Source organism: Brienomyrus brachyistius, chromosome 19 (genome assembly GCF_023856365.1).
Source record: "Brienomyrus brachyistius isolate T26 chromosome 19, BBRACH_0.4, whole genome shotgun sequence".
Classification (NCBI taxonomy): domain Eukaryota; kingdom Metazoa; phylum Chordata; class Actinopteri; order Osteoglossiformes; family Mormyridae; genus Brienomyrus; species Brienomyrus brachyistius.
In genome coordinates this window covers 2998275-3021799 of record NC_064551.1, presented here as the reverse complement: position 1 = coordinate 3021799, position 23525 = coordinate 2998275, and the positions used below count along the sequence as shown (strand labels likewise).

General features: G+C 45.1%; 1 protein-coding gene across 4 annotated transcripts in view; it reads left to right on the top strand.

The window, feature by feature from the left end:
- Positions 1–10776, top strand: part of epha7 (eph receptor A7) — a 60587-nt gene extending 49811 nt beyond the window's left edge. Inside the window, exons 9-17 of one of the 4 annotated variants that reach the window (XM_048986376.1) lie at positions 680–735; positions 2597–2710; positions 3262–3447; positions 3987–4048; positions 4260–4469; positions 4737–4886; positions 6018–6211; positions 6787–6942; positions 7418–10776. In XM_048986376.1, coding sequence (XP_048842333.1) covers positions 680–735; positions 2597–2710; positions 3262–3447; positions 3987–4048; positions 4260–4469; positions 4737–4886; positions 6018–6211; positions 6787–6942; positions 7418–7532 — 1243 coding nt within the window. In that variant the 3' untranslated portion in view covers positions 7533–10776. Of the gene's footprint in view, positions 1–679; positions 736–2584; positions 2711–3261; positions 3448–3986; positions 4049–4259; positions 4494–4736; positions 4887–6017; positions 6212–6786; positions 6943–7417 lie in introns of all 4 variants that reach the window. The other 3 variants (XM_048986374.1, XM_048986375.1, XM_048986373.1) reach the window with 3 other exon arrangements.
- The last annotated feature ends 12749 nt before the right edge of the window (positions 10777–23525 follow it).

The window sequence follows — 23525 nt, the reverse complement described above, 5'->3', positions numbered from 1 at the left end:
AACAAAGTCTTCATGAAAGGGGATCCCAGCATGTTGATGTATGTCCATGCGTGCAATTCATCTGCCGGAACGAGCTGCTTCACCCCCCCATGCCGCATCTGCACGCCTGCACCTCACTTTCTCCTTCTCCCTGCCCGCTATTCCCCCCCCCCAAAGATGGCATCTGGGGTCACTAAGTAGTAACCAGGAACAGCTGTGCGTAGTAAATGGTTTGCCCCGGGGCCCAGAACATTTCTGACTTCTGAGCGATTTCGGATGAACCGTCGTTTAAAAAGAACGAAAACAAACAAACAAAAAAAGACAAAAAGAGGCGACAGTGGTTTTGCTGGCAGAGCTGTAGTGGTGGATGTATGCAGGTATACAGAATATCCCCACCTCTAAAGAAGGGATTTACTGAATACCAGCCAACCTAAGAATTGCCAGAAATGCATATTATGTGGTATAACGGTATACCCGCCCACCAAGACACCACTACATCACTGCTTGCTAGTGGACCTATGTGAACAGGCCCCTTAGTGGCTGTTTTACTGAGCACGCTCCCCTGATAACTATCGTCTTTTGTAATTAGAGACAACCCTGTGCCAAACATCTCCTTCCGCTTACTTTCTAATTCATGCTGCTCTTCTTCCTGTCAAAAAACTGTGCATGGCTGAGTGGCCGCCTGTGTCTCCCTGTGCAGGCACTGCGGATACAGCAAGGCCGACCAGGAAGGGGACGAGGAGCTTTACTTCCAGTGTGAGTGCCGCTGTGCCCCCCCCCCCCCCCCCCATTGAGAAGCCATTCGCCTCTTAAGCAGGAAGGGCAAAGACACAGCCAGACAGATCGATAAAAAATCAAATAAATAGGAAATATCCCTCGGAGGAAATCATCTATTTAGGTTAAAAAGGAGGGGTATTTATTTTTTCTTAAAATAGCAGTGTCCCTGGAGGGCAGGTTTACTTTGGGGGCTGCCGGGCCCCTCCGGAGGCTCTGGGTGGAGGTGACGTGGGATCTCTAGCCTTGTGGCCTTCTCTGCCTCTGCGCCGTCACCAGTAAGTGTCGCAGGTCGGCCTTAATGATGCCCCCTGAGATGCCCCGGTGGGCACCTTCGCCGCAAGCCCTTAGCGATCCATGCCACGGGCACAGTGCCACTATGGAAGGGCGGGGTCATCGGCCACACTAGGCCTGGAAGCGGTGCTTGGAGACAAGACCAGATGACGGGCGAGAGAGGGGCCCAGCAGGGGGAATTGCACAGCACCCCCCTGAGACAGCACTTAAATGCCACTCGTAGGACCGGTGAAAGAGCCAATAAGCCAGCGGTTGTCGGATCCGGTGACGGCTCAGATGGACGAGGTGGTTATGGAGACGGGGAAAGGAAACATCCAGGCATCTCGCTCCTCCGCATTTGTGTTCCTACTGCCAGATGAGCCTCAACCAGGCCTCATCTGGGCCAAATCCGGGCCTCATCCAGGCCCCAACCTGGCCTCATTCGGGCCCAAAGCAGGCCTCACCCAGGCCCCAACCAGACCTCATCCGGGCCCAAAGCAGGCCTCATTCGGGCCCAAAGCAGGCCTCACCCATGGCCCCAACCAGGCCTCATCCGGGCCCAAAGCAGGCCTCATTCAGGCCCAAAGCAGGCCTCACCCAGGCCCCAACCAGACCTCATCCGGGCCCAAAGCAGGCCTCATTCGGGCCCAAAGCAGGCCTTATCCAGGTCCCAACCAGGTCTCATCCAGGCCCCAGTTGGGCCTCGATGCAGCTCCATCAGCACCATTTGCCCTGGGGCAGATTGTTTAAAGTCATTATTACCACATATATGATTTTCACTCGTTTTATAATTAGGAAAATGTGATATAGACAGATTTGGTCACTAGAATTCCAAAGCATGATGTAAAATAGTGGTGATTTAAGTGCAAATACATCTGGCTAGAGGATTATCTTTGTTAGTTACAGAGGGAAAAAAAAACAATGAACGGTTCTGAAATGATATATTTGCATATAATTCTGTCCAATTTTTATTACAATAATTGTAGTTTCAAGCTTTGTTAGTGGTTTAAAAAGCTGTCCGTATTCAGAGGTGAACATTCCGTCACGGCGCTGTCTGCTGTAACTGAAGGACCGTGTGACGGCGACATGGCCTGACGTCACACCCGCAAACGCAGATGGGAGGGATGAATAAGCCGCGCGCGTGACTCACCGCGCAAACGTGCAATCCCCATTTCGCGACAGGAGACCTCCGACAGCCTCTGTTTTCTCATGGCCCTGATTCACTCGCGTGTGGAGAGCGTTCCTTTATTTGTTAAGTGGTCTTCATGAAAGCTGTATTCTGTGGCTGCCGATACGAGCCGCTTCAAGCTGACTGTAACTCTATCAACCCACTTATAAGGCCCTTTAAAAGGAAAATGGTATCGTACGTTCGTCTCTTTTTTTTTTAAAGAAGTGTCTCTTTCTTTTTTCTTCCCCGCGCTTGGGTGCCGTTTTATCGCTCCTGCTGTTTAGTAATGCCTTCCCAGTAGCCAGTGTCGGTAATCCTGCCTGACCCTCTAGCTCCCCCTGCTTTGTGTGCATACCTAATCGCAACAGTAATCCTCTTACCCTTCTACAGTTAAATTTCCAGGCACCAAAACTTACATCGACCCTGAGACCTACGAGGACCCGAACCGAGCCGTCCATCAATTCGCCAAGGAGCTGGATGCTTCCTGCATCAAGATCGAGCGGGTGATCGGAGCAGGTAAAGGCCCAAGTCTGCTATATATTCTGTATATACAAATATAAATATAAATATATACACAATATATCACGACGAAAGACAGAAATGCAGACTTTGCATCCTTGTTTATTTATGTATGATTCAATTGGATCCCTACAATGGGTTGGCGCCCCATCCTGGGTTATTCCCTGCGTTGTGCCTGTAGGATAGACTCCACCCCCTACAACCCTGATTAAGATAAGCAGTTACAGAAAATGGATGGATGGATGGATGTTCCAGTGGCTCTGTCACATGGAGGGTGGGGTTTTCAGTTGATATGTTCTAAAAGAAAAAAAAGCTGTCTGGTAAATGACTGTTGCATAGTCATAGGTAGTGAAAGAGCTTGTCGTTGTATCTGTAAACTCGGAGGGAAACCTATTGCGGGGTGCTGCCCACTGTGTAAGCCTGTCAGCCGCACGCCAACCCGTATCCTCTTACGAATCACGGCTGAAACATCATGCTAGACAGTATGCTGTTAGTAAGCGGCAGTGCAGCGGCTATGCTCTGGGTCACGAGGACACCTTTTCTTCCAGGGGAGTTCGGAGAGGTCTGCAGCGGCCGGCTGAAGCTGCCGGGGAAGCGCGATACAGCCGTGGCCATTAAGACCTTGAAAGTGGGCTACACAGAGAAGCAGAGGCGGGACTTCCTGTGCGAGGCTAGCATCATGGGCCAGTTTGACCACCCCAACGTAGTGCACCTGGAGGGCGTCGTGACCCGTGGTGAGCATCGACCACCTCCGCCGGGGAATAACAAAGACGCGATCGATTTCCACAGGACCCCTAGCCGAGAGCCAAAAGGTCTCCTTCCTAATTTTTTACCCCTCCCTGTTCTTCACTTATTTAAGAGCACGGCGCAAAGCTCACATGCATCAGGGCTTCGGGAAATGCATGAGCCGTCTGAGGTCACGCAGCCGCAGGGGGCAAAGTAGAAACTTTGGTCTGATTTTTAAAACTTGGATTAGAAAAGGGTAAATCATGAAAGAGCCTCGATGCAGCTTTTTTATAATCGTTTTTGTTAAGAGCCCATTGTTTCTCAGCGCCACAGGACATATGAGGGGCCGCATGCATAGCAGCATAACAGCATTAAGTTTGCTCTTTTCTGGCACTGTGGTGCAGGTTGCACGCGTGTGCCCATGCATATGGCAGATAGACATGCGATGCAGGGAAATGATGCAACATTCCGACAAACATAAAAATCTGGCTTATGAATATGTATGTGCCCTTTCATAAAATCCGTCGTCTCTCTCTCTTTTTGCCAGGAAAGCCCGTGATGATTGTGATTGAATATATGGAGAATGGTTCATTAGACGCATTTCTTAGGGTGAGTGTCGCTTCCTTTCTTCCTTTTCTTCGTACGAGTGATTCCGTGAATAATATCGTCGGACTGGAGCGGCTCGCGTAGCTAAAGGACATGTTTCCTGGCCACACGTGCCGGGGAACGTGGCGGCCGATTTGGCCAAGCTCCCCTCCCCCCCCCCCGGGCACCCCCCCATGACGTCAACCTGCCTGAACTGTCATGCCCCACCCCACAGAAACACGACGGCCAGTTCACGGTCATCCAGCTGGTGGGCATGCTGCGGGGCATCGCTGCCGGCATGCGCTACCTCTCCGACATGGGATACGTTCACCGCGATCTGGCAGCGCGCAACATTCTCGTCAACAGTAATCTTGTATGCAAAGTGTCTGACTTCGGACTGTCAAGAGTGATCGACGATGACCCTGAAGCCGTGTACACGACTACGGTGAGCGAGATACATCCAGACAAGGTATTTCAGAAGCCACAAATAAAAGTACAGCTACTGGATTCGATGCAAAATGGACCTTTAGTTCTGCAGACATCTGTACCCAGTCGATGCAGTTTCAATTAATACTCCTGTTTCTTATTTAAAATTGATTATTGTGTTTTTAATATTTGAAGTCTTTCTAATTATAGAAATCTAGTTATTTTAAGGGACGATTCAGGATATAATGAAGGTACTTCAGAGACTGACCTGAATTTTACTGAACAGGGTGGAAAAATACCAGTGCGGTGGACAGCGACAGAAGCTATCCAGTACCGCAAATTCACATCTGCTAGTGATGTCTGGAGTTATGGGATTGTCATGTGGGAAGTCATGTCCTATGGGGAGAGACCTTACTGGGACATGTCCAATCAAGATGTGAGTAGCTGATTTGTGTTTTTTTGCTTTGCTTTTTGTTTCGGTTTTGGTCTGGTTATTTTTTTTGCACAAAGTACAACATATGAAAGTAATACGTAGGATTTGAATCATTTAGAACAGCAGGGAATTGTTATTCTGGGAATAAATAATTATTTAACTGAAGAATAGTTTTAAGGCAGTGAGTTATGAAAAAGTTGACCAAATTTATCTTCACTTGAGTCCGAAATTTTCACTCAATCAAATATAACCTGGCAGAGGAGTAGGAGTCATAGTTTTTTGTTTTGGCTAAATTGGAACAGATGAGCGTGACAAAGCTGTTCATCGTGTTGATAATAAAAGTGGAATTTCACCGGTGGAATGGCGAGCTGGGAGGGGAACCAGCTCTCTGCATCCGCACGTTGTTACAGTGGCGCAGACACATGCATACAGATGGCCGTACATAGACTTGGATTTATGATTAGTGCCTCTGCGAGACACACTTACATGATTGCATGTGCTAAATGCAAAAAACTCGAGACCATGTGACTTCTTGACAGGCGTCAAAGTCAGACATTTTTTTGCCCTCTGTGACGGTGGGCAGTCATTTTCCTTTGGGGCTGCGGGAAAGGAAATATTTACACTTCCTGAATAGTTGTGTTTTGGCTGTCCCTCCTCACTGCGATGCGTGTTTGTTGTCGCTTCGACCTGACAGGAATATACAATGAGCTCGTAGAGAAAGAAGGAGGTGCTCTGTAATCCGTGGGATGTTGGAAGAGTTACTAACATCTCCTATGTAAAACCAACCCTCCTTAGAACCTTAATACATATATTAAGGTTGGCATTGGTGGGATTAGGGTTTTGCCCATAGAAATGAATGGACGGTCCCCACAAAGATATGAGTACAGATCTGTGCATGTACCCATGTGTGTGTTTTGCCATTGAAATTGCAAAAAAAAAAAAAAAGCATATTAAATGTCTGAGAATCAAAGGTGTGAGTTTGCCGGTGGATCCTGCATAGAATCGCACACGGTGGTGAACTGTGAACCTGCCTTAGGGGTGGCGAGGTGGGAGGGGAGGGATGAAACGAAGGGCTAAAGAGAGCCAGGGGTGATTTATACTGACTGGTGCTCCTTCGCCTCCCGGCCCCCCCAGGTAATAAAGGCAATTGAGGAAGGCTATCGCCTGCCCGCCCCTATGGACTGCCCCTCGGGGCTACACCAGCTGATGCTGGACTGCTGGCAGAAAGACCGCAACGAGCGGCCCAAGTTTGACCAGATAGTGGGCATCCTGGATAAAATGATCCGGAACCCCAACACACTAAAAACCCCTGTAGGAACCTGTACAAGGTAAGAGCTGCTCAGGCTGTGACCTCCAGCCGGAGAGCGGGGGCCCACAATTGCTCCTGTACTTTCGTCCACGGCAGCCGCTCATCATTTATGCATCTTTATACATATTTAAACATCTTCCACAGTTTTATAGTCAATTTCTAGGCTTAAAAATCAATCTATATAATGAGTTCCCATGACTTCAAAGTTCTGGAGGAACTCGGAACTCTACTGTGACATCCATCAGAGGAATTCTGAGTGGATCACAGTACAATGCGTGCGAGAGATTTCGGGCATCACCCAAAAGCCGTCCGGTCACTCTAACAGTTCGATAAAGCCGTGCATTATCACACATGCATGTATAGAACAGAAAATACTGTATTATTTTTTGCATTACATTTGGTTCAACTAGGTATCGGCACTGTGATTGTTGAGTTGCACCATTGTTTCACACAAATTGACAGTGTGACTGACCTTTTAAATAGACAGACTAACTTGCAATCTTTTTATTTTGAGCTCAATTTGCTTTAGCACGCACATTTTTCCTGGTCATATCTTTCACGGCAATGACACCCCCGCCCCCCTCCGTCTTCCAGACCGATTAGTCCCCTTTTAGATCAGAGCACACCAGACTTCACCACTTTCCGCTCGGTGGGGGATTGGCTCGAGGCCATCAAGATGGAGAGATACAAAGACAGCTTCACAGCAGCCGGCTACAGCTCACTGGAGTCCGTAGCGAGGATGAGTATCGAGTAAGAACACCGGCCGAGTCGCCGCCCTCGCCGCCATGCGGAGGTCGGGCTCTTGGTAACAACAGCAGACATTCCGCTAATTAGTGCTAATTAGCGGCTCCCCTTTGATTCGACAAAGGTGCTATTTAAGCATCATATCGAAATGCCATGTCAGAGGTTTTGTTGATGCAATTTACTGTGTCAAACCATCGCAATACTTTAGTCTGACGATTCGTTTCAGTAGTTTTAATTCAGTAATTTTTACGGGGGAAAAAAAACAGCTTTTCCCTTCAGCATAGCTGTCTGTTACTTCATATTGCATAACGATAGTTACTTTCACTTGCTAGCAGTGAATTTAATTAATAAGTATTTGCTACTGGTTTTTATTTTCCTTCCTTTTTTCATTTAATGAAAATGCCCTAGGCTATAAATCCTCGTTGTTTTGGCTCTCCATGGTCCAGTGCCGTGATTTATGACTGGTTTCTGTCTCTGCTAGGGATGTGATGAGCTTGGGAATCACCTTAGTGGGTCATCAAAAGAAGATCATGAGCAGCATACAGACTATGCGGGCGCAGATGCTGCACCTCCATGGCACCGGGGTCCAGGTGTGACATAGACCCCCCTCCCCCCATCCAGAACAATGCCTGGGTCTACCTGCGGACAGTCATCCAAAACATGTCATTTCCTGTCGCTCTTGGATTTGCGGAATAACACGGTCATGCCTCTGGGCTGTCCGCACGAAGGGTATGACTTTCTGTCGGTCACGGGCCGGAGAAGATGCTACCTGGACGCTTAATTTTTTTCAGGGCTCTGAAGAACTCTTCCTTGTATTTGAGAAAAGAGGCAGAGCAATGGAAATGATTTTATGGATTTTACATTGTTCATTTATTAACTTTGTAATTTTATTTTTTTTCTGGTTGCCATCAGTATGGATTCCACTAAACCCTCATTTTTCCCTCCACGAAGAAACACTAGTTTTCCCCACAGTGGTGATTTCACTGTTATATTCACTCTTGTTTTCTTCCTATTTCCACCGCGGTGACATGGTATGAAACCATAACATCTTGTCTTTTTTCCTTCTTCCCCTCGAGTCTTTCTTTTTTTCCTCTTAATTTGGAACTGACGACAGGGTAAAGTCGGAACCGGGCTAAACGTGGCGTTCGAGGGGCCTAGTGATAGGTTCCTAGGTACTATGGACGGTGTGTAGGGATGCCCCCCCCCCCAGTCGTGGGGGTGCACATGAGGTGCGGCATGGTGCTGCTGCCCGGTATTCACTTAAGGGTGATATTTTTGCACCACAGTTCAGCTGTGTTTAGGAATAAAGTTCACAGAGCCGTTTGCTGCTTTACGGAAGTGTTTTATAGTGGGTTTATTTGATGGTCATAATTTTGTTGAAATCATCTTTTTTTTTTTTAATGTTCACGTGCCAAGAGCAAAACAATGATTATACCTAACGACTGAAAAAAAAGAAAGAAAACATGCCGAAAACGACAAATTTGATTTATGAATATCAAGCATAGAGATTAAGACATTCGTAAAACTTCATTTACTACTTATATTTATTTTGTCTGCAGGATATTTTGCATCCTGAATTTTAATAAATGATAAGGATCCTCAGATAGCACTATGGAAAGATTGTACTAAGGCAAATAGGGGTGATTCAATCTAACGCAAAGGCTTTAGAGATGGTGATACCCTTAAAAAGGCAAGGTGAACAGTAAATAAAGCAGTCATACCTTTTGTTATTTCCTTCATGACATTTTTCCATTCTGTCTCAGTTCTGATACGTGGAAAGTGTTGTGTTGGTTTTGTCGGAAGCTGTAACGCCTTAAATGATATTTTTTCGGTATCACTATAAGTAAACTCTTTGCGGTTGAATGTGCCTGATGTCTTTGACGGACTGATACGACAGTATGCTGGGTTTCTCCTCTGTTATTGTGGTATCCTTCCTAGAACTTGAATCAAATAATAAAAATAAATATGTACTTTCATCTAGAGGTTGTAGTGATAAACATTGTTTGTATACTAGCGGGTCACTCGACCAAACAGAGCAATAATATCTCCCGATAAAATATGTCATCTTTGAAATGTCAAGGTTCTAGGTTCTAGGTTTTATAGCAACGTTGCTGGTGTTTGGGTGAAAAGTCTCAGCTACTGATGAGAGAGAGAATGCACGATGACCTTTCTCAAGCAGCGGACCGCCTGGAGAGATACTTTTGATTGTTTATTTAAGTGTATCTGCTCAATCTACCCAGGCATTTGCATTTTACAACATACATAAATATTTTAAGCCCCCCCCCCCCCCCCCCCTCGTATTTATGCATAACGGGGCAACGTGAAAAACAGACTCTGCAACCAGGTGTTCACCAATAATCCTTTGGTGCCGCCATCCTCTGGTTTCCTGCAACCAATGAATGTGTTACAGTGTGGAACCTGTCTCCAGCTTTTTTTTATTTTCTTTGCTTTGCTCTTCATTATTAAAAAAAAGGTCTTTCCAGTTGGAGTGGTTTAAGGGGGTTATGATGACGTGAGACATTCCTCTCCAATTGCAGAAGACACCAACACTGTTAGGGCAGTGGTGCATTGCTACGTGCGTGTTGTATGGAACTGTGAGACTGGCATCCAGCAGTCTGAATGGCGAGAAGCTCAGAATAGAGAGGTAGTCTGCCCTGAAGTAATCCAACTGACTACCTCATAAATCTATCGCGGCTTCATGCTAACAAATATCTGCTTCCCGAGTCGACCTCCAGAATCTCCCAAAATGTCTTTGCGTGAGATCCCTCCCTTCCGCTTTGTATCAGTGCGTTAGACTGTCGCTGGCTTTGAGGAAGCTGAAGCCAGCGTGTTTGTTTGCATTCGCCCCGTGTGACGATGAGCTCCGAATGTGACCCATGGCCGGGCATAATCTCTGAACCACAGCAGCCCGCACACGCTGCATGTGGGGCCGCCGGTCCACCGGCCAGCTGGGTGCCGGCGTGTGCCGCCCTGCTCTGGAACGTGGAGCGGGCTGTAGATCCTCTCCTTCTGCCCTTGCCTTAAACCTTACCATCTGGTGCTCTGCCAGCCTTCTAAATTGAATACCAGCATGAACACCCCGGTCAGCACAAACGTTACGGACGAGGTGCTGCAGTCAGTCATCTCCATCCCTCTGCACCTCAAAAAGGGACGGATCCTTAAACAGGCCCAGGTGGGACGCCAACTACCCTCCAGGGTTGGGGTTTTGACAGAAGGTAGAGACAGGCCACAAAAATTTAAGGTGAACCCCCTCCCCCCCCCAAGACAAGTAAAATGACTAAAAATGAGACGTGGACATCCCCTTACAATAGTGGCTGGTGATTCCAAAGAGTAAAGCACTGTTGATTGTGTGAGAAAGATCCTTGCGATCAGAGAAATACTTTGTATATGTTCCATTGTAAAACTTGTACATTTTATTTATATTGTCTGTTTTTTACACACATTACTCTGTAGTGAGCTCTGAATACATTGAAAATGCACTATATTTTTCTATCTCACTTGCAGAAGATAATATCACCCCACTGATTTCAGTTGTACATAATTTCTCATTTAGGACCAAAGATGGCTTATAGGTTTTCCATTCAAATATGTATTTCAATTCATTGTCTCATTTAGTTTATGTACAGTAATATGAATTGTCAATTTATTATTTATTTTTACTGTGACGAGAGTATTGAGATATTCATTGGTCAAAAGTATTTTCCCCAACAGCTGAACTGTAAAATCCTTTACCTAGACATCTTCGTGTTACATAGACATTTTTTTTTCCTTTTTTGCTTTGTAATCTTTGTAATAGACTGTACATATATTTTTGAAAATATAATACAAACTCTACAGAAACATTGTTTTTTCACTGGAGTCTGTCACTCAAATAATGCTATAAATGTATGATTTGGGAAGTGGTGACGATGCCTTTCGCTTCTTATTGGAATCTTGCAAACGTGAGACGGAGTTTTGCCGATTTGAATCATTAAAGTCTAATTCCGGTAAAGACGGTCGGAATGCCGTCAGGATTATCGGAGTGGCACACTGGTTTGATCGCTGGTGAATCACTCAATAGCATGTCGCGAAAATAGCAGTTATTCTGGGGAGAAAAAAAAATCATCCGTAGTACAGTTGTGTGTGAAGTGAGAAAATAAGTGGGACAGGATGGGTGTCATTAAAAAGACATCATCAGATATTATCAACTTAAATGTATCTAATTAAGTTACATCATCTGGGAATTAGACAAGAAACTTGGATAGATTTAATGGATTTATATGGAGAGGCTATAACTCTCCATATATTCTAATATTTATGTTATTAATCTCAACAGTCTCATTCCAGTGCCAATAAAATTAAATGGGAATAATAATAATATATATGAGACTAAAATGGCAGCCCGTCTCTCTGCTCCGCAGAGGGGCTGAGTAGCATCCCACGCCTAGAATGAAACAGTTTGCTTGTCACCTTCTCTTTTAATCCGAGGTGATTGAGGTTCCACAAAGAGCTTATCGCAGGTGGGAAGAAGGTAACACATGGGGGATTAGGAGGAAAAGCAGCTGTAGTAGGTGGCACAGGGACAGGATGTCAGAGAAGGAGAGAGGTGACCCTTTCCGAGCGGGTCCTCACGGCGCCAGCACTTCCGTTCATGCAGAAATGGAGGAGGGAGGAAGCTGATCGGCTGCGGCGCAGTTCGACGTGAGGAACGCTGCGCTAAAAATACGCCGATGGACACAATAGTCGGTACGGACCCGGACTGACCTGTACAACCAAAACCAGCCTGTGGATTTGCTCATAAGTAAGTAACTTAAAACATTATTATTATTATTATTATTATTATTCATTATATAATTGTCAGTCTTCAGTGTAACCTTATCTGGAATTATGTCTTTACATTGTCAAGTATTTTGTATGACGTATTTCAATAATCACCAGTTTTTTTCCTGCTACACAAATTACACTCCATTTTGCCATTTAATTGTAATACTTCATATATATATATATATTATTAGTATTAGTATTATAATGCACAATTATATATGACCACACGCCCCCCACACTCAGGGAAAAGGGAGGCAGTGTTTAAAAATACCTCCAATTAGAGCACTTTGCTCATAATCACACTCCAATAGCGCAGTTCTACTCACTGGAGCAAGTTAAGAGCAGCTGCTTTTGACATGTACTGCCTTACGTTTCCCGTGCTGCGCTGGCGAAAGAGGAGATCCGGAGAGGTGATTATGTGGTAATCGTATAGTAATTCTGTGCTGGATTCCCTTCTCATTATCCTAACCTCTACATCTTAAAAAAAAACAGAAGGATGATGGAGAATAGCGGAATAACAGGCATAGTGAATTTGTAATGACATCATATTACACTTACTGTACAGGGCAGCCAAGTGTGCGTCGCAGGTAAATAAGAGTCTGTAACTTGTGAGATTCAGTTTGTATCAATTTATGCAGGATAGAATTAATAATAAGAGGAAGGGGAAGCAGGACAATAATAATGATCTACACCAATCCGATAAAGCCTGTTATTTCCAAAAATAAGGCTGCAGTTCTCACCCCTGAAGGAGAGCATGGTGTGTGGAAGCTCACAAAGCTCATTGCGCTGGCCTGGACTAAATCAAAGGCAGGCGTAGGAAAGTAAACATTTGTGTTGCGTACCATGTGTTGCAACTGATTCCAAGAGTAATGACAGAGACCAGTGTGTGTGCGTGCGTGTGCGTTTGTGTGCCCGAGTCTGTGGGAGCCACACACCGAGAAGATGTAGGACTTTGTTGGAGAAAAGCGTTACGGCACGTCGCAGGCTAATGCCTGTGGATGCCGGTATTATTAGGCACACCTACAATGTCAGCAGCATTACTGCAGGTGGCAGAGAACACTGGTCAAAATATCCCCTCTCGTTTCATGCATTTGTCAAAAGAGGCAGCTTGAAAACATCTGCTTTCTGTCTATGTTAGGCACCGGCTCTATAAATGTCCAAAGCAGATGTGTTAATGTGCTGCCTCTGTCAAGTCTGCTTTTGGTCCAGCTTTCCACTTATACCTGTTTTTCTCTGGTTATTACCTTATTCTTGAATCAAATATATGCAAAGATTTATATTTTAATCCAGCAGTTAAATACAATGTTTGCAGGAGTAAAAATTAATTTTATTCATCCATAAAAAAAATCCATGCAATAAAACACAGCTGATGACAAAGATTATAAATGTCGAAGGTATGCGTTTTATGTGAAAAATAAATTTGTAGACTTCAGATTTATATTCTTTGCTTAATGGATTTCAATAAATGGTTTTCAGTAACTCCAAACTGCCTTAGAAAAGGACTGTTCATAGTTTTCAAAGGTGATGTCATGTTTCTGGACTGGGAACAAATAAATAGCTAAGGCAACTGTTATTGGTTTACAATTTTAGAGATTCTGCCAGCTCAGTGAAAATACAGAAAGTTTTTTTTTTTCTTTTTTGTTCCAATTATTTCTGGTTTAGCAAAGGTTTTAAATAAGAACCATTGGTTTATCTCGGAAAAGGGGAAATAACCCTTTTAACAGAATAACTGAGCTCGTTTGCACAAGGGAAATTCATAAATAACGAAGGCTCACATTTGTCGTTCAAATCTATATTGACACCTTGCGCAATATTTCATTTTTCCTCCTTCGACTTCTTCATTTTAAAAAATCTCTTTTTGATGAAAGGCACACAGGATCTAAGTCAGATGTTTGACGTCTGAATTATTAAAGCTAAGCCGCTCAGCTGGTTAAGGGGCGGCTACGTTGAGCGATGCGGCATACGGAAAGCAAAACCGCCGAGAAGCCTGGCTGGAATGTTCCAGCATCGCCCAAAAATGCCGTCCAGCTCCCGAAATCCATTTCGCAGGGACCTTCCTGCCTCTCAGCTTGGCGAATGATCTGCAAGTCGGCGTGAAAAGGTGAGAAGAGTTAGAAACGTCACGGTTTGCAACCCACAGGGTGACAAGATGGCGCCCAGGAGACTCCTGTGATCGTACGCTGGACGTCACGCTCTCTGCACGGAGAAATCGCCTTACCGTACAGATTAGTGGTCTTGCTGATAATGTGAAAGCACCCAGACAGGAAGTTCACCTATATAAAGGAGTGGGGGGTGAAGTCAGACATGCCGGGGACGCACATCATAATTACAGAACCACTAGCTGTGGATTTACATTGAGGATACTGTGACTTGGGAGCAATTTCCCAACATTACGTTATACATGACCTGCAATGGCTACTGAACAGCAGTCCCCAGTCCACTTATCGGAACCAGTTTCCACACATGTACATGTGGCCCATGTGATAAGACTTTAAATGGGGAAGAATTTCCATATCCAACCTGCCAGTCACATGTGTGTGGGCTGTATGTCACATAGTACATGTCACACAAGATCACAGTCTGCTATATCATAGTAGTTCAACATATATCTTCTTTATCATACTTGACACTTTTGGATATTGGCTTAGTTTTTATTTTCGTAGAGTGACATTGAGCCATTTTACGGCCAAAGTACTGGTGCCTCCCGACATTAAGCATCAAGGCGGCTGTAACGCATGTGTCCTCCTCTGCAGAGTCCCCTCCCCCGGACAGCTGATCATTTTCACAGCCTGGAAAATGTCTCTTCGGGGGACGCTGATGGTTTTCGGCGAAGACACATTGCGGTGAGCTGAATCTCGGCCTCCCTGCCCCCAGAGAACCAGCGATAGGTCGGTGTAACGGGAGCCCAGCCAAATTCCGCGGCAAATTGTCCATGTGTCGCACTGCTAATGGAACGCCCACAGGCTACCTGCCGCTAAAAATGGCCACCATCATCCACGCTTATAGAAAGACATCGGTAATCGCGCCGTTATTTCACAGACGAATGCAGAAAACAAAGGGAGTAACACCAAGCATTTGTCGTGTTCATGTTCTCGTCAGCTCTTGTAGCAGTTACCGAATTGCGCTATACCTTTAAGGAATGTCGCCAAGCTCGCGCCCGACTGAGCTGCAGCGTTGCACGCTCGACCGTACGGGAAGCGGGCGTACATGTTCCCGCCTTCAGGCGTCTGCATTCCAGCTCTTTAACTGTAACACAACCCCGTGTTTAAATAGCAGAAAACCAGTCGCTGTGCACATGTGGGTCTTTGAAAACCGGTGTAACAAAATTGAATTTTGGTTATTGATATAATTCACCGGCACCTACTGGGTCAGGTCAGGTTTATATAAGCATTTATATCAGGCCATTTTCCTCATTCGAACACAGATACTAAACTGAGCTTAGTGCGCATGAAATACCCAGAAGGGGTTTCTGGGAATGAAAATGCACTGTGCTTTCAACTTTGAGCTTGGGAGGATATGTTAAACTCCGAATTAAAGTTTTGAAGACAACATGAATAATGAGCTGCAGGCTGTATCTTGGCCAGTCCATTGTATTTTTCTCAGTTCCTCCAAGTTTGAATATTGACTAGAATATCAATATCTACACACACTAAGCCATTAACTCAGCGATATGTATCAGTGTATCATTTCTCTACACCAGCATGCTGGTATTTTCTGAGACCTGATGGTGTAACATGAAACGCTGTATGGATTGCAGTGCTTTGATGAAAATGTTTCAGTGTGAAGTATGATGGTTGTGTGGGTAGCGTTATTGATGCACACTTCCTGGGTTAGGGCTTTGGATCCTGGTGCTCCTGGTAGTTTTGCTTGCACAAAAAGTTTCTGAGGGCAAAAGGAAAAGTAATGATTGGTTCAGAGAGATAACCAATCTGATTGTAGAGGAGGTGGGTTCAGTCAACTAGAGGAGGCGGGACCAACCAATAAGATGTCCTCTACTTGCTTGGACCCACCTCCTCTACAATCTGATTGGTTATCTCTCTGAACCAATCATTATTTTTCCTTCTGCCCTCAGAAAATTTTTGTGGAATTCCCCCACTATCCTCCCCATGTCCCAGGGGTTCCTTCAGGTTTTCTGTCTGTAGTCAAATGACAGTTGTAATTGGGCAAAGTGGTGTCTCCAAATCCCCTGTGAGTGGACATGTATGACCTGTGAGGCTCCGCCCCCTGCCACCACCCAGCCACACCATTGACCTGGAAGAGTGATTGAAAAAATGGATGGAAATGCTTTTCTGCTGATTTTCTTCAAAGTCAAAGATACAGTACATTTTGATTTGTCTCAGATTTGGTTTTGCAGTTTAGTATAGCATTTTGTAAGAGCATTTACAGTTACGGAACAAGAACAATCCCACAGTGCACATGGAGACCAAGGCAATCAAACAGTAGGCGACTTTCGATATGGATTTAACGTTATTTGCTGATTTAATTAGAATGTTCTCATTTTGTAAAGAAGGTCCATTGAGGAAAAATAAACAGCAAGCATGTTTTGGGAAACCTGAGATACAAACAGATGTCTGAAACAGCTTGTCTGCTTACAAGATGACTCACTTCCAAAGAAAATGGGAGAAAATGACACAAAACATTAAATCCTGTCCAGACCTGTCCCTGCAATGTACTGAAGGCTGGAGTATTTAAGTTTGAGTGGGTTGCCAGGGCACCGAAGGTGAGAGCGGAGAGCAGGCTTGAAGCATTTCAGAGGAGCCTTAAGTCTCTGACCACAGGTGGGTTTGGAGGTGGGGGGGGGATGCACCACAGTGCAGTGTGCATGAGGAGGAAATATGTGCAGGCCTCACAACACTGTTATCTGTGACTCTCGCCATTGACGTGGGGCATTCGTCATGAAAATGAACAGCTGGAAGATGGGGGAGGCTTGGGGGCATGCGTCCGCACAAACACACATGCACCTGTTTTACTTCATGAAAAGCAGACGAATCCCGCCCTTGGTGGAAGGCATTTTGGGCACTTTAGCTCAGTCGTTTTATTACAAATTGTTCCAGCGTAGCACTAAACACTGTTACAAAATGTCATGTCTCCTGATTTCACTGGAAGTCCCCCCTTCATTGATTACCTGGGATAATATGATTATGTTTTATGAACGTATCGACTCCCTAAATTAAAAGCCAAGGCAGACGGCGGCCACCATGAAAAACACGTTAAATTAAATTGCAGTTCGGTGAGCCAGAATCATTGCGGTCTTCTTGTACTGACGACGGTTTAATTGCCCTCTTACCAAACGCGCGACTCCAGCAAAGCTGGCGATCCTGACCTCTCCTAGCGTCAGCGAGACCCACGCCTGCAGAAGCTCCCGCCTGCTGAAATAAACGAGGGACCCGCGGGCGGGGGGGGCACAGGGGGGCACAGGGGGGCACACCTTGCGGGTCCCCGCGGCTCTGGAGCTGATGAATTAGCATCGCTGCGCCCGGGATCGCTGCCACCAGACGGGATGAGCGAATGGCGGCCCAGAGCCCACCCTGTGAGGACGCCTCTAATGGAGCCGTATCGATTTCGGCACAGCACTCCGCTGATGGATCTGTAATGGCAGCGTCGCTGCATCATGGGGACAAAAAAAGGAAACAAGAAAAGTCCCAGGAGAGATAGAAAATGAAACACAGCGTTCTGATAATTCAGACGGCAGGTTCGCTCTGTACTTCCTTCCGTTACGGCTCTGGTGATTTTCTTACGAGCAAATTAGCAAGGACGCCTGGTGACTCGGGTTTTATCCGGTCATGGTGTTGCGAAAGCTCTCGATCTTCCCCTAGTGAACCATCGATTGTTGTAGTGCATTGTTTTATGCGAATTGTCGCTGTAGCCCTGGCGTTTCTGCCTGCGAGGAAGCAGCACAGCTGCCGTGATGTATGGGGCACGTGTTCCCTCTCAACCTTGAGGTGTATTCACAGCTAACTGGGTTACCTAACCATGACCTTCAGAGTATTACATGGTGGTAAGGGGCTAGGGCTGTACCACAGGTCAGGGTAAATCTTCCACTGGGGGGACATTCATCATGGTCTTAAAAGAAAGGCTCGAATGGGCAGAAGCTAAGCTGACCAGACCCAGGACAGGACACGGCACGCGCTACGCTGTACGGGGATCCTGGCGTGGCACCCCCCCCCAGCGAAAGTTCTTCGGTTCTGCTGAGCTTACGCTTGTTAGGGGGTAGGACCGTAACTGAAAATCCCAACGGGGGTGGCTCGCTATTGGGCCCAAGGGAAAGGCACTAAACTGGATCGTCTGAAAATAAGGCCGTGCGAAATGGTAAAGCATGATGCAGTGTCCCGAGCTGTCTGCCTCGAAGGGTTCACTGCGTAAACAAAGAATGCCAACTGTAAAATGAAATAGTAAAAGACTTCCAATTTCTCATAAATGTGCCTTTTAATGTCTAATAACATTCCTGTTTAATTCTATTCAATGCAGATGTGGCCAAGATTTATGCACGTTTTAGTCTGCTCTGTGAGCCTCGAAATGACAGTTTCTGCTTAATATGCTTTAAATGTTTGTTCTGTTTCTTTTCCGATTTTGTTCTATATATAAATATATGAATTAATTTTCCATTTTCAAACGTGACCATGATTAGTTTTGCGAATATATGTAGCTGCCAAGAAAAGCTGATTATTAAATTAGTCTCCGGAATTAATTCATCGTGTAATTGTTTACTAGATATGTAGCCGTCTTCGTAAGCGCCTGCTTTATTTTAACGACTAATGCAGCTGTCAGCTGTAGGCCACATCTGTTGATAAACTGTGTGTGTGTGCTTGTGTGTGAATGAGCGGTCCCCAAAAAGACATGATTACACGACTGTGTGTGTGTGAGGGTGTGTGTGTGTGTGTGTGTGTGTGGGCAGAGAGTACAAGATGCATTTTAGCCATCAAAATGTATCCAGTTGTCTTGTAAAATATCTTTATCCGCCAGTTAACACGACTGGAAGCACCGTACTGAGAGGAATTTGAATAAAGGGAACAGACTTTTAATTTCAAGCTGTTTCATACTATTTGGACTGGAGTCTGGGTTAGAATGGGAGCACTGGTTAATGACAATTTTCACGGCGACGCTTCAGATCTGTAAGATGAATTGATATGTATTATAAAGCGAAAAAGATTACAGGCATGAAATATTAACACGATGCCCAACAATAAAGGCGTGAGCACAGCTCAATGACCAGCCGTTATTGGCCTGGATAATCAGCATAAAAATTGTAAATATTAAACCTGCCTAAGCGTCCCAGCAGCTTGTTCTACAGTCACAGGATGCTGAACGAGAAGCACCTCCACCCCAGCCATTAACAAAACCTTAGCACATCACATAATACCCCAATATCAATATTAAACCATTATGCAATTCATAGCGACTCTTGAAATATAGCTAACAGCTTTCCAGAACATGCAGATCTCTCTGGAAGCTGTCAGGTATGTTTACGCAGAGGGTTGTCTTAAAAAATGTATGGACCCAAGTCTGGTTGCTCACTTTAGTGGATGTAAACATTCAGTGTTTTTTTTTTTTTTGTTCCAACCCTTTTAATTTGTTCAAACAGACTTAAACTGTTTAAAACACGTTTTAAATTGTGGCTTGAGAGTTTCAAACACTTCTTTATAAAGAGCTGACAGCCAGCACAGCTTATTAGTAAGCTTACATCATAAGGGTAGACCAGTTAGTTTACTTTCAAGCGTCTGAGGGTCCTATAGAAGATGTTCGGACGTATTAGCACATGACATAAAGCGTACCCTCTCCATGGGAGAGGAAGGCGGTCTGGCATGATTTATGTGTGACACTAACGTAAAAGGTAAACACTCCGCACTGATCCTCAGTGGCATTTTGCATGAAGTGGAGCAGGTCGCGAGCAACTCTGTCATATACATCATCAGGCAAGAGGCAATTTGTGTAACTGATGAGTGGGTTTTGTAATGGCAAGATGTTTCTCATGATATTATCGCGGGAGCTTAATGTTATCGGCGGAGTGAAGAGAGCACACATTTACATAGACTATTGTCACATATTAATAACAAGCAGCTTGGAAATTCCTAAATGAACCATAAAGAGTGGCACAAACAAATTAAACAGCGGAGAAAAAAAACCAACAGAGTGCTTTTCCTATAACTCGTCTTTTTCAAAAAGTAGTTTAAACTGCAGAAAGTCTCTCTGATTTAATTGCTGAAAACGGTACCGAAGGAACAAGCGTTTCTGGAGATGAGCTTCTGCCTTTGCTAGTACGACGTCCTCCACGCAGAACCTAATTTGTTTGTCTCCCTCGATGGTGCCAATGTGCGCGAAAGAAGGTTCCCCTCTTAGCTGATTTTTAGGTCATTCTCTTCGTGGATCATTAAAATATTCATGGGGGGGGCGGGCAGTACCCTTTGGTTTTTTTTGTTGTTTTGCGAACAGTGCAAACTCCACAGCTGGAATAATGTCCCTCCTTGTATGTTACGAAGGCTTGGCAGCTCTGTGACATGGTCCAGACAAATTGCATCATGCTGAAATATATCTCCGAAATTTGCATGCATCGTTGTATTCTCGGGCACTCATACGCTCAACCTGTGTTAATTGGTTTATGGTGCCGAAGGAATCGATAGAAACTCCAGAAAGCAAATTGATTATCAATGGAATGTTTCCTGGCTTCACGAGCGCATCCTCTGATGTGAAGTGACCCCCCCCCCGCCCACCACCAACCATGTTCCTGACTCAAGCAGCAAATCATTGGGCGTGACGCTCCAGACGGAAGACACCGGTGACCTTTTGTCAAGTTCCATGAGGGAGATCACAGTGGCCGCGGGAGTGAGATCAATTGCCTCCCGCGTGTCACTTCAGCTGATGCCGCCGTCCCGTAGCGGATCGTTCTGTGCAGCCAGACAGTCGCTGTGGACGGGTCCAGTGCTTCGACTTTGATACCCTCATTCTTCCGGATCTGTATCCCATCGCTACTTTTGATTTGCGATGCGTCACCGTTGCACCTCATACATTCAGCATTTCCCACAGGACAGAAGCATGCACAAGCTGAGTATCGTAGCACAGTACCAAGCTGGAGACCAATGCAGTGGGCCTCATGATCTTAGAACCGGCTGGGTAAATGTTAGCTCTTTAGCAATAAAATGTATATGGACAATTAAGTACTGAATTCACGGTACTTCTTTGCAAGGTCACGCCTCAGATCTAGAATTTATTATCTCTTTTTGTGAAAAGGCGCCCATATGAATCATGTTTACATTTTCACTTTCAGTCATTGTAGAATGTTTTTGCTGCTTCCAATACAAAGGCTTAATTGCTGACCATGTAATTGTCACTGATCAGCTGTGGTGTTAATTGGTTGAACGCAGGTGTTGACAGCAGGTATTCCTTGTGTGGGCTGCACTGCCGGGGTGTTTGCTGGATGTGTTGCTGGACGTTGTGTTCAGTCGGCCTCCACAAATGTTCCCTTGAGTTTTACAGGAGTTGCTGATATCTTACATTTTCCAATATATGACATCTACAGCATTTCCAAAAGCTCTAAAGGAATGTCAAAATGTTACAGCACAAAGTGCAGATTATGGTGTACAATGGGATTCTCTATATGGATCAACTAGCATTTTTGTTCACAAGGAAGCTATTTACTATAAACATAATATTGAGTATAATATAATATTGAATATACTTATATGTTTTAAAATATTAATTTGCAAACTAAAATTTACTAGTTCCAGATTATTTCCTAGTCTTATAAATGCAAAAGACTGAAACGGTATATCGTCTAATTTATAGCGAACGTTCCCCCCGTCGTCTGAACTGTTTCTGGTGTAATCATTCCTTTAATCAGGACACCATCCCCCACAGTGAATCAGAGCGCAGGCCAATCAATCTGGTCACGCATTCATTCATTCCTAGGCTAGACGTGTACTGATGAGTGACCAAAGACTAATCAGTCCTTCTGTCCCATTGACTGCGCCATCTGATGACACAAACCCAGCCCCTCTGAAAAGATCGTGAGACCGGAAATCGCCTGATCACTGGATGGCACCAAGGCTAAATGGCCTGACAATGAGGCCTCACGCCGGTATTATGGGATGGCATTGCATGTTTGTATGTGGCTCAGCGGGCTAAGCTCGTGTGCCTCTGATTGGAAGGTTGCCTTGGGAAAATAGTCACGTGTCTGTGGACCCTTGCGCGAGACCCTTAACCCCCAACTCCAGGGGTACTGCATGCTGGCTGTAACCCCCTAAGCTTGCTCGCATATGTGTGTCATGGAGAGTAAGGTGTATGAAAAGAAAATTTCCCTAAGAGAATTGATTTAAACATCACTAGTCTATTCCTAACTGTCCCCAACACTGTCTGCGTGGAATTTGCATGCTCACTCTGTGTTTTGTGTGGGTCTCCTTCCAGAATCCAAAGACATGCAGATAGAATTTGCTAATTTGCCCTTGACGTGTGCCTCTGTGTGCTGTGCTTCCTGGGATGGCTTCCATGCTCTCCAGGACTGGCCCTCTGCTGGAAAAGCCGTCGTCTCTGATAGGCGGATGGATTTTTCTGCCGTCTTCTAAGAACTGTTAAACTCCGCCGCAGGACCCTGAATTAGCAAGCACGCACGTGCCCTAGATGTAGCTGAATCGCCAGGCTGTTAAAAGAAAATAAGCTCAGTTTACAGCGGCCCTTAATTAGTATGCGGAACGGCATCTCGCCGTGCAGGCTGAGCGAGGTCACTGTGCTATTACTGTATTCCCAGTGTGTGGAGATTACAATCATTTTTAAGGGAAGGAATCTTTTGTTTGCTGACTACAGGTCAGTTGTGGATATCGTTTTAATACACAGCTTGTTTTTACCTCTGTGTATGTTATGGACGTGAAATGGAAACACAAATGCTTCAAAAACAAACAGGGTAAAAGAAGTGTTTTTTTGTTTTATTTGTGTGTTATATAAGAAATTAATGTATAACATATTTTTTAGAGATTTTTTGCTTAGTTTATTTTAAGCACAATTGAATGCATGTAAATATGCATTAAATTTATGCTTGTTTCACTAAGCTGTGTCGTCACCAGGTACCGGTTATGAGAGGGAAGCCTGTCATTTGTACTGGGCGAACCTTTCAGGGATGGGCAGAGTTTGTTCTGGATACAGATGCTAATTGCATTTTAATGTGTCATTAAATATAAAGCCATAAATCAACTGGTAGCAGTGTAATTGGGGTTTAGAGATTTAAAGGCCCCCTAGGCTTATAATCCGGGTCTCGGAAAAGTCGAGAGCTCTCTCTGCAGTGCGGTATCGCGGGACAACACGGGTAAACAGCAGGGCTGTCATCAACTGGAATACCCCAAAGACAGCACACAAACACCCACACAAACAAGGAGGAATACCCCAAATACAGCACGCAGACACCCGCACAAACAAGGAGGAATACCCCAAATACAGCACGCAAACACCCGCACAAACAAGGAGGGATACCCCAAATACAGCACGCAGACACCCGCACAAATAAGGAGGAATAACCCAGACACAGCATACAGACATCTACACAAATAAGGAGGAATACCCCAAAGACAGCACGCAAACACCCGCACAAATAAGGAGGAATAACCCAAACACAGCACGCAGACACCCGCACAAACAAGGAGGAATACCCCAAATACAGCACGCAAACACCCGCACAAACAAGGAAGAATACCCCAAATACAGCACGCAGACACCCGCACAAATAAGGAAGAATACCCCAAAGACAGCATGCAGACATCCACACAAATAAGGAGGAATACCCCAAAGACAGCACGCAAACACCC